Source organism: Ochotona princeps, chromosome 4 (assembly GCF_030435755.1).
Source record: "Ochotona princeps isolate mOchPri1 chromosome 4, mOchPri1.hap1, whole genome shotgun sequence".
NCBI lineage: Eukaryota > Metazoa > Chordata > Mammalia > Lagomorpha > Ochotonidae > Ochotona > Ochotona princeps.
Window position 1 is genome coordinate 55,719,653 of NC_080835.1, and position 17,640 is coordinate 55,737,292.

The window sequence follows — 17,640 nt, forward strand, 5'->3', positions numbered from 1 at the left end:
GACACACCATGTGTCAGAGGCATGGGTAGATGGATGGGCTGACAGAGTACAGATGGGTGGACAGGCTGGGCAGGGGTGATACAGAGAGAGGTAATACACAGGGGTCAAAAGAGTTCTTGCTTAGGAGATTAGGAGCCTCCTGGCTCACGGGTCTGGGATCTTGGACCACCAACTCCTCTTCTCTGACTTTAGTCTGCCTCCAGGAGAGACTGGCTCAGACAGCTACTCAGAGACTCTCTGCTCTTGGCCTGCTAGCACCACCCCTGACTCAGGACATTTGGAGGCTGAGTCTTAGCAGACCCTTGAGAAGCCAGGACATTTTGCCCAGATTGCCCACCAGAAATGGACGGATGCTCCAGCAGACACAGCCGCCTTCTCCACTGTGTCCTCCCGTAACCAGATGCCAAAGCCACCTTCCTTCTTTTTCCCTTTTGTGCTTTCCAAGTCTCCAGTATTCCATGCTGCCTGTTCCAGGGTCCTACAATCACATTCCTACTTGAGTTTCCCACTCAGTTTTTTGTTGTTCAATTTCATTTTCTATTACGATGAAATATGCATAAGACTTATCAACTTAACTGCTTTGAAGTGTACAATTCAGGGGTAGTAAGTACACTCATAATGTTGTGCAACCGTCACCATTTTCTGTCTTTATAACCCTTTGCATGATGTAAAACAGAACCTCAACAAATTAGATGTGTGTCTGTTACACCTGGTTGGCACATTATGCTGTTCAGACCCTCTATTTTCCTTTGTTACCCTCTGTCTGGTTGCTCTATTCATTGCTACTAGTGTTTTCCTTACTAGTTTTAGTTTGATTATATACTTTTAAAAGGTTTATGTAATTGAAAGTCAGAATTACGTAGGGAGAGAGATCTTCCCTCTATTTGTTTCGCTCTCCAGATGGCCACAACAGCCAAGATTAGGCCAGGTCAAAAGCAGGAACTTCTTCCAGGTCTCCTATATGAGCGCAGGCACCCAAGCACTTGGACTATTTTTTTTTCTTTTCCCAGGTCACTAGCTGAGAGCTGGATCATAAGCAGTAAATGTAGAACTCAAACCAACACCCATATGGGATCCTGGCAGCAGTTTACCTAGCACACAACAATGTCTTCCCTGTTCTACCCATCACTGAGCAAGGAGTATTGAAACTCCCAACTACTATTGTAGAACATGTTTTTCTTTCTTCTATTTTCTCAGCGTTTGTTTCCTGTGCTGTGATGATCTCTTCTTGGATGTGTAACTGTTTACAGTCTATTTTTCTTGTTGCATTGAACCTTGTATCAAAACAGTGACCTTCTGTATTTAAAGTCTATTTTGCAAGACTTCGGCATCACTGCTCTGTTCTCTCACTCTATGCACAAAATACCTTTCTCTTTCCTCACTTTCAATCTATACATATGTTTGGATCTGAATCAGGTGTCTAGTTGAGCATACATAGTTGGGATCATGTATTTTTACCTATTCTGCCAACCTCTGTCTCAACTGAAGAATTTAGCCCATTTATATTTAATTGCTGTAAGGAGGTATTCATCATTGTCATTTTGTTATTAGTTTTCCAAATTCTTTACAGTGTTTTTATTCCTCACTTCTATATTACTGTCTTCTTTAATGTTTAGTTGATTGTTTTCTTTGTAGCAAAACATTTAAATTCCTTTCTCATTTCCTTTTTGTATATATTCTTTAGCTATTTTCTTTGTGGTTACCATGGGAATTACATTTAACATCCTAAAGTTGTAACACTCTAATTTACAGTCATACCAGCTTAACTTCAGTAATATATAGAACCCTATTCTTTCAATAGCTCCGTCCCCACATATTTCAGTTGTTGATATTCCAAAATTACAACGTTGGGGCCTGTGTGGTAGCATAACAAACTAATACTCTTCCTAAAGCACCAGTACGCCACATAGGTGCCAGTTTATGTCCTGGCTACTCCACTTCCCTTCCAACTACCTGTTTGTGGCCTAGGAAAACAGTACAGCGTAGCCCAAAGGCTTTGGAATATCCGGAAGAAGCTTCTGGCTCTCAGCTTTGAATTGGCTGAGCTCCAGCCATTGTGGCCACTTGGGAAGCGAACCAGCAGACAAAAGATCTTTTTCTCTGTCTCTCCTTTTCTCTGCAAATCTTTCAAATAAAAATGCAGTTTAAAAATTACAGCTTTACCTATTGCATGTCCCAACAATAAACGAGGTGCTCTTTTACAAATTCATCCCTTCAACTAAGTGGGAAACAAAAAAGGAACTACACAACCAAGTTACAATCATATTAATTTTTACAATTGCCAGAGTCCTGCCCTTTCCTGAGACCTTTGTTTCACCATAAGGCTTCATGCTGCTGTCTAATGTTCCTTCATTTCATCCTGCAGGGCTCTACAGCAAGCCTGTGCACAGAACCCTGTTGTTCTCTCACTGAGCCACTTGGAAGTGTCAACTGTGAGACTGTGCAGGGTCACTTCTGGTCTCAGTTTCCACATCTGTAAAATGGAGCGGAGAGTCAAGTTCCTAAGAACTCTGCATAAAGGCTTAAAAATGGGAACATGAGTGGGAGGACTTCACCAACCCAAAGGTGTTCTGTCCCGTTGTCCCCCAGTCCTCATACTGGTACCAGAACCTCCAGGGGAAGTATATTATATTATATTATTTCTCATTTTTATTTGAAAGGCAAATTTTTGCAGAGAAGAGACAGAGAGAGATTCCATCCACTGGTTCATTCTCCAAATGCCCACAACAACCAGAGCTGATCTGAACTCAGGAGCTTCTTCTGAGTCTACCTCCTGGGTGCAGACTCCTGTGAACTTGGGCCATCCTCCACTGCTTTCCCAAGCCATTAGCAGGGAGCTGGATAGGAAGTGGAACAGCTGGAACATGAAATGGCACCCAAATGGAGTGCCAGGACCACAGAGCCAAAGATTAGCCTGCTGGGCTACTGCACTGGCCCCAAACACAGTTCTTTTCTTCCTGATCTTTTCTCCCATTATTTCCTCCCATGGTTCTAAGCTCTATTAACTTCATCCCTGCCAGCTTCTGCGAGCTGAGAAGAAGAAAATGTAGCATGAAAAAAACAATTGGGGATCCTGGGAGGGGCATATGGAGATGCGCTGGATTTACAGGGGCTTCAGTCAGCCCTTGGCAGCAACAGTGAGAAAGAAAAGGAAGACGTTACTCAAGCCCTGGTAAGTGAGCAAGTCAGCCAGAGGAACCGATCATGCCTTTTCACTTCCGTTTGGAAGTTGTGCAAGCGAAGGGGTCCTAAGCCAATCTCCCTCAACCATCAGGCACACTGAAGACTCCAGCTCCTGCCACTGACAAGAGTTGGGGATGGCCAGCCTGCAGGTCACCAAAGGGCTGCAGAACCTCTCCCTCTGGCTCTGCCAAGACAATCACAGGTAGGATTTGAAACTCAATATTCCAACCTAAAATAGCTGATTGTACAACTGATACTTGTGTGTGGTCCACGAATGGAATTCTAACTCTCAAAATGGCCCTTGAAAGAAAAAGATCCCCCGCCACTGAGTCTGCATCTGGACTGATTCTTATGATCTTCCCTCTATCCCTGTAAGAGGGAAGGGGGCTTCTTACTGATGCCCACTGCGCAGTTGGGGAAACCGAGGCCCAGGGAGCTGTACAAGGCTATTAGGCAGCCAGGGGCACAGTGAACATCTGTGTGACCCTGGAGGTTCCAGGGCCCTTCACCACACCACATTCTGCCATGGGTATGGATCCTACAGCAACACCCTGGGAACTGGGGCCCAGACTGTCACTTTAGCTCTGAACAGAATGTGCCGTGCAACCCTCCCCCGACCTGCCTAGTGGCTGTGGTCCGGAGTAAATAATGACTATTAGGTACAGCACAGTAGCTTAATGGCTAAAGTCCTTGCCTTGCACAAGCTGGGATCCCATATGAGTACCAGTTCATGTCCCAGAAGCCCCGCTTACCATCCAGCTCCCTGCTTGTGGCCTGGGAAAGCAGTCTAGGACAGCCCAAAACCTTGGGACCCTGCTTCTGCATGGGAGACCTGGAAGAAGATTCTGGCTCCTGGTTTCAGATCAGTGCAGCTCCATTGCGGCCACTTGGGGCGTGAACCAGCAGCAGACAGATCTTTGTTTCTATAGCTCCTTCTCTCTGTATATCTGCCTTTCTAATAGAAATTTAAAATTTTTTAATAAATAAATAAATAATGACTGCTAAAGTATATCACATGGTTCCTGGCATAGCCTGGCAGGGACATGAAAAGAAAGGCAACAATGACAGTGCCTCTCTGTAAGGGGCTTGACATCATCACAGGAGGGAAGACCAATGCGTGTGGAGAGGAGAGAGACAGAAAGGAAGATCTTCCATTTGATGATTCACTCCCCAGGTGACCACAACGGCTGGTGCTGTGCCGATCCAAAGCCAGGAGCCCAGATCGAGGGCTACCTGGAGGAGGCGGCACTATTTCTGTGACTGGAGTACTAGAGCTTATGATAGGTAAAAGCAGGTGGTCAGAACCTGACACCCAAGAGCAGGGAGCGAGGGCATACCACATGGGCCTTGAATGCCAAACCCGGGAGTATGACTTTTGCTGTTGAAAAGTTCTAAGTGCAAAAGTGCAAGCAGGTATGATTCACTACACAGATTTGCAGCTTGGAACACTCACTCCTGCTACCTCCAGCGTGGACGGCGGACAGGTGAGGGGAGCCCAGGTGGGTAATCTACAGGAGACAGTGATGGGGAGGAAATAGAACTGAAAGAAGTTCTCCCCTCTGAGGCCCCTAGAGGCCATCTCCTGGTGAGGACAATAACTGGGCCTGCTCAGGAGCCTTGGGCAGTGAGGGACCTGGCACCTGCAGCCCTGCACTCCTCAGGGGCCGTGAATTTAGCTGTACCTGCTGGGTGCTGAGGCCCACTCCTCCTCCGGCAGGGCAAGGTTACCCAGTAGGAGCAAGTGACAGAGTTCTTCAAGAGTGGCTCTCACCACTGGCCCAAGCTGGCAGAGAGCAGGGTGGGGTGGGGTGGGGTTACCAGGGTTCTGACTCCGCCCTTCTGTGGCCCCAGGTTCAGGTTCTCAGTAGACTAGATTTCAATCCAGTCCATCAGCTTGGCCATACAGGGGGCGCTGGATACAAAGGGCAGGGTGACACCACTTCGAAGGCTGTTTGACGAGGGAGTCGGGGAGCTCACATTGCTCCCACACTCAGGTAGGACAGGTGCTGGCAGAGGACAGTATTCTCAGCCCAGGCAAGTCCCCGGGACCTCACATAGACAGTGCAGGGAGGTCCCACCAGAGTGTGAGGGTACAGCCCCCTGCTTCTCTTCCCTCCCCCAGGGCTTCCAGAGCCCACGGGATGCTTTTTAATGTTGGGGGGAGGGGAAGAAGAGGGAGCAGAGAAATTGGGTGAAACAAATCTGGTGGGTTGGGAGAGGGGCGTGCAGAATTATCCAATCTCTCCACCCAGTGCTCTCTCAACAAAGCGCGTGAGAAGTTTCTGGGAGGTCCACGGGCCCTGCTACCAGATGCTATCAGCTGCCTGGGAAAGTCCCCTTGCCAAGGGAGGCGATGGTCTGGGCTTGTGGATGGGACACACACACTGGCGCTCAGCTGCCTCCTTCTAGAAAGCGCCTCCACTAGGCGGTTTCTGCCCCCAGTCCCCTCCTGAAAACCGTTGTAGATGTCTCCTACCCCTGCAGGCTCAGCCAGGGTGCAGGGGGTGGGAATCACCCAGTCTCTCCACCCAGCGCTCTCTCTCCCAAGTGCCTGAGAAGCCTTAAACTTGCCCGGGATGCACACAGTGGCTTTCCCTGTTGACAACAAGTCCACCGCAAAATGCAGAGATTTCTCTCTGTCCCGCCTAGCTCCTGAGCGGTTCTCGCCGCTCCTCTGTCTTTCTGCCAGTCTTTCCCTGCTCAGAGTCTTGGTCTCTCCCCCTAAAGCCTCTGGACTTCTTTTCATTCTTAAAAAAAAAAAAAGAAGAAAGAAAGAAAGTAGGGGATGCACTCCAGAAAAGGAAATCCTCACCCACCCATCTGCTTTTCACCAACGACTCCTTCTCCCACTCCCCTCTCTCTCTCAGTCCCTCTCCCCCTCTAGCGATCTCCAGATGTTCCCGACCCAGCGGCCATCTGCTGAGCCGCGCCAGGGGTGGAGGCAGGGCTCCGGGATGCAGGAAGCTGGGAGTGCGCGGCCCGGACAGGGCGGGAGCTGCGCCGCGCACTTTTGAGACGCTCCCTTGGTGGACGCCGCGCCGGCCGGGGAGGCGGGCGGAGCGCGCGGCGAGGCGCCGGCACTTTGGCGACACTCCCTACGCCGGGCCGGGCGCCGGGCCGGGGGGAGCCGCGCCGGGGAGCGGGGGGCGGGCCGCGCGGCGCCCAGAAAAGCGGCGTCCCCGGGGGAGCGTGCCGAGGCCGCGGCCGCGCAGCCTACCAGGTGGGTGTCGGGGCGCCCGGGCGGAGCGGGAGCACCTTCAGCCCGGTCCAGCCTGCGGGCGGCGCAGGGGGCGGGGCTGGGGCTCGCCAAGGGCCCCCCTCAACTTTTCCCGGGCCCCCCGGGCCGCGGGACCGAGGGGCTGGAGAGGAGCTGGTTCCCGGAGACAAAGGCTGCGGCTGAGGGGGTCGGCGCCCACACGTGCGCGTCTTTGTGGAGGGTCGCGGTGCGGGACGCGCATCCGCCCATGCCTTTGTGTGTGCGTGGCTGCCGTGGGCGCGCCGCCGCGTGTCCGAGTGCGCGGCCGGTGCTGTCGACGTGTCTGGGCTGGGTGTCCGTGGGCTGCGTGCGCGCCCAGCTGCTCGCCCCCTGCCGTCGGCCCGGCCCCCGACTTGGCGCAAACTTTTCTCCAGGTTCCCTGCGCTCGTGGCAGCCCCGGCGCGCTGGCGGTGGGGGCGCGCGCAGCCCTCCCCTCTCACCTCCTCTAGTCCCGTGGGATTGGGGTGGGGAAGGCGGGTCGGCCGGGCCACGGCTGGGTGGGGTGTGCCGGACACCCGACTGGGAGCGCTGGTCCCCGGCTCAGGCCTGGGCTGGAAGGACGAGCTCACCCGGTTTCTCGGAAGGAGGGTGAATGGGACCGACAGAAAGGGGGCTGCATGAGTGTGGGGGCCGACTCCCCTCTGAGGTCCATAGGCCATCTGCTTGCATCCTGCCCCGGGTCAAGACACTAGCCCGGGATCCAGTAGGTGAGGGAGGAGCCGACCCGGGCTTGCCCGCTGCCCCGAAGGAGCCCGGGCTGGGCCGCGTGGCCAGGGAACCGGGCAACACCACTGGCTTCGAATGGGAAATTTTAGGGGTCCACTCTGGGGCGCAGGGCACATAGCCCAGCGTTGCTGAGTGGCGGCACCCTTGCTGAGTCCACCCGTGGGTTCTCTGGGCTAGAGTGTGCACTTCGGGAGCCCACCCTGCCACCCAGCCTTGACTGGGGAGGAGGTGACTCAGGAGCTAGTCCGGTCCTTCCTTGATGCACGAAGCACGCTTGCCTGTTGAATTTGTCTGCACTTGCCGGGCCTGGGAGGAACTGACCAGAGTGGGGGAACTGACCAGAGTGGGAGGGGTCTGAGCTAGTGGCCAGAGCCTGGTGGGCCATCCTGGTCACAGATAACCCTTCTCCCCCTCCCCATCCCAGCTTTTAACCACTTGCAAGGGGAAGCGACCGAGGTGGGGGCTGCCCCTTCCCTCTCAGGGCCTCAGTTTCCCTTCTGGGAGGAGCAGTGGTGGTGGCAGGCTGATGCTCTTTCTCTCTCCTCTCCTGTCTGGGACTGTTGTGACCCCGGGGCCCCTTGATGTGCAGCATGCATCTCTGTTGGGAACTGAGCATGCCCTGGTCCTGAGGGACTGCCCAGCCACTGGCAGGCTTTCTGCACCATGGGAGAAAGCACAAAAGCCGTGAGTGGCAAGTGGAGGCCTGGGAGAGGATTAGCGGGCTGGCGGGGCGGGGGGGGGGGGGGTGCTTATCTTTTCAATGGCAGGTTATGGGTGGGTGGAGTCCACAGCACTTTTCTTTTTTAGATTTATTAAAAATTAATTTTTTAATTGGAAAAGCAGTTTGAGAGAAGACAGAAAGATCTTCAGTCTGTTGGTCTACCTTCCAAGTGGCCAAACAGCCAGAGTTGAGCCAATCCAAAACCTGGAACTTCTTTTGGGTCTCTCACTTGGGTGCAGGGTCCCAAGGATTGGATCCCAGGCCACAAGCAGGGAGCTGGAAGGGAAGTAGAGCAGCTGGGACATGATCCAGTCCTGATATGGGATCCTGGCACTTGCAAGGTGAGGGTTTTAACTGAGCCATTGCGCTGAGCCCTACAGTTTTCTCCTTGATATGATTTCTGAATCACAGCAGGGGACTCAGAACCCGCTTGTCCTTTCTCAGGGAAAGCTGGCTGTGCTGAGAGGATACTTATTAAAAAGTGTGGGGGAGACAGTGTTGTCAATTCCTTCATCCCATGTGGATACTGGTTCAAGTCCTGGCTGCTCCACTTCCACTCCAGCTCCCCGCCATTGCACCTGGAAAAGCCCCAGTAGATGGCTCAAGCACATGGGTCCCTGCAACCACATGGAAGACCCAGATGAGATCTGGCCCAGCCCTGGCTGGGGCCACTGGGGGAGTGAACCAGCACGTGGAAAATCTCCATTTCTCTTTGTCTCTCTGTAGCTCTGCCCTTCAAATAAAGAAAAGTACATCTTAGGAAAAGAAAAATAAAAGAATGTTAGGACTGTCCTAGAAGAGCCCTGGCCAGAAGACGCCCAGGGAAGCAGGAAGGGGTTCCTGTAGAGGAGCCTATGGAAGACTCCATGTGTTCTGAAACCAGCCCCGAGGCGGTCGAGGAGCACTGTGGACTGGCAGACGACAGGGAGGAGGGGGAAGGCAGGGGCCAAGGCACCCTGGACCACTAGGAGCTGGTGGAAGCTTGGGCAGTGGAGAGCAGCTCAGCCGCCAGGTTCTGATGGGTGCTGCAGGCTGAACGAGCTAGCTTTGAGAGCTCCAGGGTCCTGGGAGTTACTCCCATCACTGTTTTCCAGCTCTTTGCTTGGGCTGAGGAGCCTTACCTCTGATCCTCAGTCCCCTTATCCTGTGAGTGGGTGCTTGTTTGTCGCCGAGCTGTGGAGGTGTGAGTTAGGCTAAGTAGCGACTCTTGAGGTGGGAAGTGGTTTGAGCTACTGGGTGCAGACACCAACTGGGATGCACTGAGTGCGGATGACTGGACCCACATCTGCTCTGGTCCTTGACCTGACTGCAGTACCAGCAATGCCCTAAGCAGCGTGTAAGCGGCAGAGGGGAGCTTTCTAGCCTGGGCCCAGGAGCAGAGGAGGGGCACACAGACTCAAAAACAGCTGTAGACCATGAAGTGGATTGGTACCTTGGCAAGGGGAAAGCCACGGGGAGGGCAGCCTTTGCTGAGTGAGGGGTCGGTTAAACCCAGAGGCTTCAGAGGAGACAGCTTTTGGATCAGGCAAGTGAGAGTTTGGTGGACAGAGGAGAGGGGACCTCTGTGATCATCGGAGGGAACAGCCCGTGCAGAGGCAGCGTGGGACAGGCCTCTGCAAGTTCTGTGTGGTGTGGCTTCTGAACAGGGAACCGTGGTGGAGTCCTGGGCTTCCGGTGGGAGGTACACTCTGGTGCCCAGTGGCTGCCAGTTAGAGGCACAGGCCACAGGCCTCCTGGTCCCAGCCTGGGCAGGTGAGGTGACTGCCCGGCTTGGGGAGGAGGGGGAGAGCAGCAGTGGTCCACCTGCCTGCGAGCAGCGGCTGACAGGGCACCAGCTCCTCCTGCTCCAGCCCTCTCTGTTCCCTGCCACTCTCCAGCCATCCCTCAGCAGCTCCCTGGGAGAGCTGGCCAACACCAGGAAACCCCGCCAGGGCCCCGGGTTCACTGAGTGCCAAGGCCAAGGCTCGGGCTTCATCCCATGTCCCTGCCTTGCCTTGCCACCTGCTGTTGTCACAGCTCATTTTTTCCTTCCCCACTCCCCGAAGTCACCCCTTACGGAGTGGGGACTAACATGGAGTGAGCACTAAGAGGGAGGGCAGGCCTGGGGCTGAGTCCTTGTCACTTTGTGGCATATCATCACAGAGACATCCCCCACCCTGGTGGACACAGCACCATGATTATCACTGAGTCGCGAATGAGCAATCAGACTCAGGCCGCGTGGTGGGCAAGACTCTATGTGGTCGGTGCCCAGCTTGCCTGGCTGCAGGAGCCCTCTATCCACCCCAGGCCACATCCACTTATGCCCACACAAAGGGTGGGAACTTAGAAAAGTGCTAGAGGAGGATGTGTGCAGGGGAGAAGCGGGGTAGCCGTGCTTGTCTCCCGGTACATGATCCTCCTTGGACAGGCTGCTGGCCTTCCCACTGCCCCCCACCAGGGCTGATGTCATGGTGTCAGAGTCTGGGTCCCAAGAACAGTCCTAGTGTCCACCAGGTGTGTGCCTCTGACCAGGACTTCAAAGTGAGTCCAGGCTCTCCCTGCCCCAGGAAGACTGGAGGTAACCCTGTCACTGCACTTGGCACAGAGGTGTCATCCCAGGTTTGGAGCTGAGACGCCTGGGCTGTGAATCCTGCCTCTACTCCTCCCTGGCTCAGTCATGTCCCGCTGCTGGTCTGCTGGCACTGATTGTGGCAACATGACCAAGATGGTGGTGAGGGGCGTGGTAAGCTGCCTCGTTTGTCCAGCCGTGCGAGGTTAGATGTGTGTTAGGAGAGCCGAGGCGCTGGGCCATTCCAAGTGCCTTGTGCTTGTAGAGCAGGAGGCCGGACGTTGATGCAATCCCACCTGGGGATTCCGCTGGCGTCAGTGTGGGTGAGCTCATGGTGGAGGGCGGGAGGTAGCACAGCTGGAGGAGCAGCCAGCCCTGACTCAGGTGGCTGTTAGGGCCCCACGCGGAGTCTGCAACTCGGTTTCCTGCCCAGCTCCCAGGGAGGCAACGGAATGGGGGAAAGGCTTTCTCTTGAAGTTTTGGGAGAAGCTTGGAACTTCTGTGGCCCAGAGATGCTGTGGGGTGGCACCAAGGAGAGGTAGCCAGGACCTGGCGGGGAGGAGGGTCTGTACTGGAACTCCAAGCCCCCAGCAGGTGTCCCTCAGAGGAGGGGAGAGAGTGGAGGCTGGCTTAGTGACCCGCAGGAGCAAAGTGACTGGAGAATGTGGGCACAAGCCAGGCAGCTGGCCCTGCATTGGGAACCTGGGAGGGAAGGACATGAAGAGTGTCATGGTCATGGCCATCCAAAGTCTGGCTAGGTGGTCCCTGTTATTCCGGCACATGCTAAGCACTGTAGCACGACGCCCGAGGCCTGCACTGAGCTGAAAGCTTGACTCCTGGGGAAAGCCCTGTGTCCTGGTCCCTGGAGAGGGGGGGACCTTGAGACTTGCCCAAAGCCTGGCTCTGCCATGTTTAACCAGTTCTTGGTTGGTGCCCCTGCCCGCTCTGCCTGGCTCTGTCCCCAGGCTGCGGAAGGCATGCAGGTGAAGAGAGCAGGGCCTTGTCCCTAAGCTGCCCACACTTGAGGTTGGAGAACCACAGGGAGTTGGGCTTGGGGTGCACAGAATGGGCCTTGTTTTGTGGGCTGGATCTGAGTGGCTCCAGCCACCTTAGGAGGGGCCAGGGCCCAGCTCCTTGGCTGCCCTGCCCAAGCTTCTCTGGGCCTCACTCACCCAGGCCCTGGCCTAGTGAGGCTGTTTGGGAAGTGCAAGCAGAGGCTGGCAGGGAAAGAGCTTGTTCCACTGTGGCCACCAAGGAGAGTTGAAATCCAGATGGGGGCTCAGTTCGGAAAGGGAAGGAGCTGGGGACAGCCTGCGAATGCCTTTGTGCCAGGGACACAAGTTGATTCCTGCATGTTGAAAGCAGAACCTGAGCCACCTTTGGTAAGGGGAATACCAGGCCCAGAGCAGCTTATTGCAGCCCACGGCAGGGCTGGGCTGCTACACTGGCAAGAGCCATCAGGGCTGAGCCATTTGCTCTCCTGTATTCCTAGGCCATCGGCACACTTTCCTTAGGGTCGCCATGAACTTGTCGCTCATAAGCGCAGCACAACGTGGGATGGAGGGAGCAGGGGTCGTTGCTCAAGCCCGTGTGTTCCGCTGTACCCAGTAGATGAGTGAGCTGCAGGCCAGGGCTGGGGAACATGATGAGCCATGACTCAAGCACCTCTTATCTTCCTCAGCCTGCTTTGGTGGTCATCCCACCTCTGTCTGCCATCCTCCCTTGCCCAGGCAGAGGCCCAGGGAGCACTGTTAGTGCAGTTTATGGACAAAAGAGCCAAGGCTCGATGTAGGCAGCCCCCAAGGGGATCCTAGGGTGGCAGGAACAGCATCCTGATCTATTGGGTCCTGGTGTGTAAGTGCTATTGTTGGGTCTTCGCCCACTGCTGGTCTCTGTGCGGAAGGAGCCTGGGAGCCAGCCCTTCCTCCCCAGCACACCGTACCCCCTGCACACCTTCACATGGCTCCGCCAAGTGTTTTGTACACAGCAAAGCCATAGTAAATGCTTTTGTTAATTTTTAAATCCAGAAACTGCAGAGTTGAGTTACCTAAACTGAACTGCTTACCGTGTAGCCAGACAAACTGAGGCTCACAGGGCGGAGGGGATTTGTCCAAAGATGAGAACCGTCTAGGGTAGAGCAGGAGCTAAGACCCAACTCTCGCCCAGCACGGCCCCTCCTGTCCACCCCCTGGAGTGTGAGCAGGGAAGCATGGCCTGACTGCCCTGCCCCACGCGGTTGCCCTGCCCTGGGCTGCATCCTGCAAATAGTCTGGGGGAGGCAGCACCCAAGAGTGCACTGGGCGCAGGGCCCTGGCGGGCATTTTCACGTGTGTTCTCCTGGAGAAGAGGGGTGTAATTTCTGTTTTCTCTGACCTGTGACACCCTCCATGGCACCACTACGTCACTCTTTGGGCCTCTGTTTGCTTTATTGTAAAATGGGGATGAAATTGCCCGCCTCATAGAGTCATAAGAGAACATGTGTCCTGCCTCGGCTCACTGTCATCACATTCTGCTGCTAGTGCCCCACCCTTGGGCATAAGTTTGGAGCCCCTGGAGCAGTGTCCCGCCCTGGGCAGGGCTGAGCAGGGCCTGGTCCTGTGCCCTGGGAGCAGGTCTGAGCAGTCATCTGGGTGGGTCTCCATCCACACTGCTGCTCCTTGCAGTTGCTCTCACTGGTGCTGCCCAGTGGGGCCCACCCCATGTGTGTGCATGGTGCTACAGCATGCAGTGCATTCCCGTGAAGGCCTGTCAGCCTCTGGGAGGAAGGCAGAGGGTCCAAGGCTAAGGCCAAGGCCTGGAGGGGTCTCCTCCACTGTGAGGCAGCACTTGGATGGGGTTTTGCTGTCAGTTACATAAGCGGGTTCACATGAGCCACTTGGCATCTCCAGGACACCTGGGAACCAAAGGGTCACCTCGGCTGTTTGTTTAAGCCCCAGGAGGGGTGGATGGGAGCAGATCAACCCAACAGAGAAGGAGGGGCATGGGGCGGTGATGAACCCTTCTGACCCCGAACCAAGGGAACCTGAACCTCTTAGTTGCAGAGTTTGGAACATTTTGTCCTGTCTCAGCTGGGACTCTGCCGAGGATGCACCTGGGCTGGCTTTAATCCTCAAATTGGCCTCTACAAAAGGAAGGGGTGGGAGAGAAGGGGCCCCTGGGCGGAGTGGAAGTGCAGATCAAGTGACCGCCCCTTTAAAGTTTCATGCCTGCCTGGAAACGCTATCCCGCTGCTCCCTGGCCCATGGGGCACAGGGCCTGCCCAATGAGGAGACCTGCTGGGAAGAAGCTTAGCACCTCCTCCTGCCCCTAGCCCCAGTGGACATTGTGCTGGCCAGGGTAGCCTCAGAATGCCCGGGCTGCCCCTTTAGGAGCCTTTGCTGCTTAACCCTTTGCCTGCTTGCACTAGTGCCCCTGGGTGCCAGCACCATTTCATAGTGGAGGCAGACAAGGCTTTGAGGTCCACCTGGGTGCCTGTTAGATGGGGTAGCCGGTGTGGAGTGCCTGGGCAGCTGTGGTAGCCACAGGTGTCTTTGAACAAAGAAGGGAGCTAAGCTCCAGGCCCAGTACCTGCCCAAGGGAAGAGCTGGCTCTGATCCCTCTCCAACACCTCTCCCTGCCAGGCCTGCTCGAAGTAATGGGTGTGAACACAGGGGTTGAGTTCTAATCCTTCTGGGTATCAGGTCCTCTCACCACCTGAGCCTGTTCATTCTGCCTGCCCAAGATTAAAGGAAGGTGTGCAAGTAACAGCTCTGTCAGCTGGAGAAGGGGTCAGGGCAATGGGGCCACGAGCTGGGATAGATGTCCTCAAAACCCATCTGGGAGTCTTGATGAGGGGTCCCCGGGGGAGGGGATTCTGGACTGGAGGATAGGCTGAGGAGATGGGGCAAGTTAGGGTGAGGTAGGGAGAGCCACGTAGGGTCCCCTGGTCTGGAAGGCTGGGGTGCTTCAGCCACTGCCAAGCCACCAAAGTTGTGCTCCTTTTAGGTGTGCCCTGTCTAGAGCTACTTCATGTAATCATGTGGTTCTAAGCTTGTTTCCTTTTTAATTTAAGATTTGTTTACTTGTTTATTACAAGTGGAGGGGAATGAGCCCCTGCCTACTCGGTGAACTCCTCCCAGTGGGGCTGAGGTCTAGCCCATGACCTTAACCTGCTGGAGCTGGAGAAACCAGCCTGAGAAACCGTGCAGGGGTTTCACTTGGAGTTTCTGGCTGCCTTCTGGTAGAGACAGGGAGTGGGCAGGGATGGGCCTGCTTCAGCCGCAGCAGTCCCACTGCCAATCTGGTACGAAGTGGGTCTGCTGGCAGCCACCCCTGCGTCCATCAGCTCACCCCTTACAAGGTGCAGTCAGGCCTGTGCGCTGCAGTCAGCCCCTGCCTCTGGTTCTCTTTCCAGCTCCCACCATGCTACTGCCCGTGTTGCTGCTGGCTCTGGCCACGAGTGGAACCCAGGCGACCCGGCCGTGCTTCCCCGGGTGCCAGTGTGACGTGGAGACCTTTGGGCTCTTTGACAGCTTCAGCCTGACACGAGTAGACTGCAGCAGCCTGGGCCCCCACATCATGCCTGTGCCCATCCCCCTGGACACGGCCCACCTGGACCTGTCCTCCAACCGACTAGAGACAGTGAACGAGTCAGTGCTGGCAGGCCCTGGCTACACCACGCTGGCTGGCCTGGACCTCAGCCACAACCTACTCACCAGCCTCCCACCCACCGCCTTCTCCCGTCTGCGCTACCTGGAGTCACTGGACCTCAGTCACAACGGCCTGGCTGCCCTGCCGGCCGGCATCTTCACTAGCTCCCCTCTGAGCGACGTGAACCTCAGCTACAACCAGCTGCGGGAGGTCTCCCTTCGGGCCTTCACCACGCCCAGCCAGGGCCACACACAACACATCGACCTCACCCACAATCTACTGCCCCACCCAGTCCGGGCCACCCTGCCCACGCCCACCATCCAGAGCCTCAACCTGGCCTGGAACCGACTCCGCGCTGTGCCCGACCTCCACCAGCTACCCTTGCGTTACCTGAACCTGGACGGGAACCCTCTGGCCACCATTGGCTCGGGGGCCTTCGCGGGGCTGGCAGGCCTGACCCACCTGTCGCTAGCCAGCCTGCAAGGTGTCCCCCAGCTGGAGCCCTATGGTTTCCAGGAACTGGCGGGTCTGCAGATCCTGGATCTGTCAGGCAACCCCAGGCTCCAGTGGACAGGCGCTGAGGTCTTCTCAGGCCTGGGCTCGCTGCAGGAGCTGGACCTGTCGGGGACGGGCCTGGTGCCCCTGCCTGAGCTGCTGTTGCATCACCTGCCCGCCCTGCAGAGTGTCAACGTGGGCAAGGATGTGCACTGCCGGCGCCTGGTGCGGAAGGGGGCCTACCCACGGCAGCCTGGCTCCAGCCCCGAGGTGGCCCTGCACTGTGGGGACATGCAGGAGGCTGTTGCTGCTGCCAGAGGCCCTGACATCTTGTGACAAACAGTGTGGCCTGGGGCCACATGACAGAACTTTACCCTGGGCTTGCTCAGGTCCAGAGTGCCATTGCCCTGGGGGAGGCCGTGGGTGTCCCCACTGAGGACCAGGGAGAGGCTCTGCTGCTCATACCTGGGCCCAGCACTGATGGGCGGAGGCGGCTACTTTGTCTCCCTCAGATCATGAGCAGGAGGGACTTTGATTCCAGACCAGACTCCATCTCCTCCTGCTGCCCTCCCCCACTTGTCCTCCCAAGTGCCTTCCCTCGTGCCCAGCCCTAGCTGACCCTGACAGGAGGAGGGTGGGCATGAGTCAGTGCCGCAGGACAGGCCCCAGGGTCGAGGGTTCCCTTGGACCCGTCTGCGGCACCATCTTAGGAGCCAAAGTTTAGCCCCTTGTTGTTTGTGTCCTTTCTCCCGCAGCCCTGGATAGCACCTAAATTGGGGGGTCCTGAAAACGACACAGCAGGTCCACCCTTGACCTGAGACACAATGGCAACCTCCAGTGGGCAGAGGCACTGCCCCAGGCTGTCTGTTTGCGGTCCCTGGCAGAGTCGTGTCTCACAGCCCAGGGGCCAGCTGTGAGGTGCTATGGGGCAAAGTTAGTTCTTTTAGAACCCCTAGAAGCTTGGGACCCACTCATCCCAGCCCTGCAAGTTCTTTGCTCTGGACTGGGGTTCCCCAACCTCAGGATGGGAATCAGCCCTAATGCTCCACCTCTAGAAATTCCCCTAAAGAGCTGGTATGGTCTTGGGGCCCCATCTGTGAGCTTCCATAGCCTCCTGGACACAGGTACCCTGAGGACACACACTCTCTTACACACACACACACACACACACATATACACACAGGCTCCTGGGGCACCATCTCAGTTCCAGGCCCTGGGCCTGTTCCTCCCTCTGTCTTCATTTTATAAACACTGTTGCGTTTTTAACAGAATGTCCCTTTCATCCTTACTCCCCTCCTCTGCTGGCAAGGGGATGGGAACCTGTCTTTTGTAAAAGGAGAAGAGTTGTATCTATTCACTTTTGTAATAGTGGGTGTTGGGCACATGTGGGGGTGCCAAGCAGAAGCCAGCTTTCTGCAGCCACAGGAGTGTCGGGGCTGGTCCCATGAGATGCCCACAAGGCTGTGAGTGCTCTGTGGTCCTCCACCGGCCCAACCTAGCCATCTGACAGGTCCTTGGTTTAATAAACACTATATAAATATCAAGAGTTCTTTCCATCACCCAGTCGTCATTCACCCCACTGTTGTGGCCGGTTAGGCTGGTAACATGGCACGAAGAAGGATCTGGGGAAGAGGCACCGACAGGGAGACCAGAGATGGTGGAAATGTCTCTCCCTGGCCTCTCTCGATATTAGATACAGCTGAGTTCCATTAGACCAGGTGCTTTCAGCCCCAAGCCCATTGCCTGTAGTGCTCAGTTTAGCGAGTGCTAACCAACTCCTTAGCCCACAACACCCCACCCCCAGACTAAGTTGAGGGGAAGGGAACACAAGAATGGTTCCAGGGATGCCCTTGTTAGTCCTGTAAAGCCCCAGATCTGTCAGGCCCCTGGGACTGAGGGCAGGGATGTAGAGTGGCTTTGGTGGCGGCCTGCTTCCTGGCTACCTGTTCTGTCACCCTCTCGCTGCTGCCCTGACTTCCCCAACTTCTCCCACCATCCAGCCACACCCATGAACTTGACAGACCTTTTCTTGCCTCAGCTGTGACTCGGGCTGTTTCTGTGAACCCTGAGCCCTGCTGGGAG

The 17,640-nt window shown here is 55.9% G+C and overlaps 1 protein-coding gene and 1 long non-coding RNA gene across 3 annotated transcripts in view; both read left to right on the plus strand.

Annotated features, from left to right (window-relative positions):
- The window catches only part of LOC131480213 (uncharacterized), a 28,958-nt gene extending 11,856 nt beyond the window's left edge, over positions 1 to 17,102 (plus strand). The window contains exon 2 of the long non-coding RNA XR_009245338.1: positions 16,742 to 17,102. This is a non-coding gene — a long non-coding RNA (uncharacterized LOC131480213). The remainder of the gene's footprint in view (positions 1 to 16,741) is intronic.
- TSKU (tsukushi, small leucine rich proteoglycan) lies at positions 5,123 to 16,142 on the plus strand. Of its 2 annotated transcripts, none has more exons than XM_004589866.2 (2): positions 5,123 to 5,177; positions 14,828 to 16,142. In XM_004589866.2, the coding sequence occupies exon 2, from the start codon at positions 14,836 to 14,838 to the stop codon at positions 15,892 to 15,894; it is 1,059 nt and encodes a 352-aa protein (XP_004589923.2). In that variant the 5' UTR covers positions 5,123 to 5,177; positions 14,828 to 14,835; the 3' UTR covers positions 15,895 to 16,142. The 2 variants fall into 2 exon arrangements, with proteins under 2 accessions (XP_004589923.2, XP_058519602.1); XM_058663619.1 differs by lacking the exon at positions 5,123 to 5,177 and adding an exon at positions 6,262 to 6,403.
- Positions 17,103 to 17,640: the final 538 nt, after the last annotated feature.

Coding starts and splice junctions, on each gene's coding strand:
- TSKU (XM_004589866.2), top strand. CDS start 14,836: ATGCTACTGCCCGTGTTGCTGCTGGCTCTGGCCACGAGTGGAACCCAG.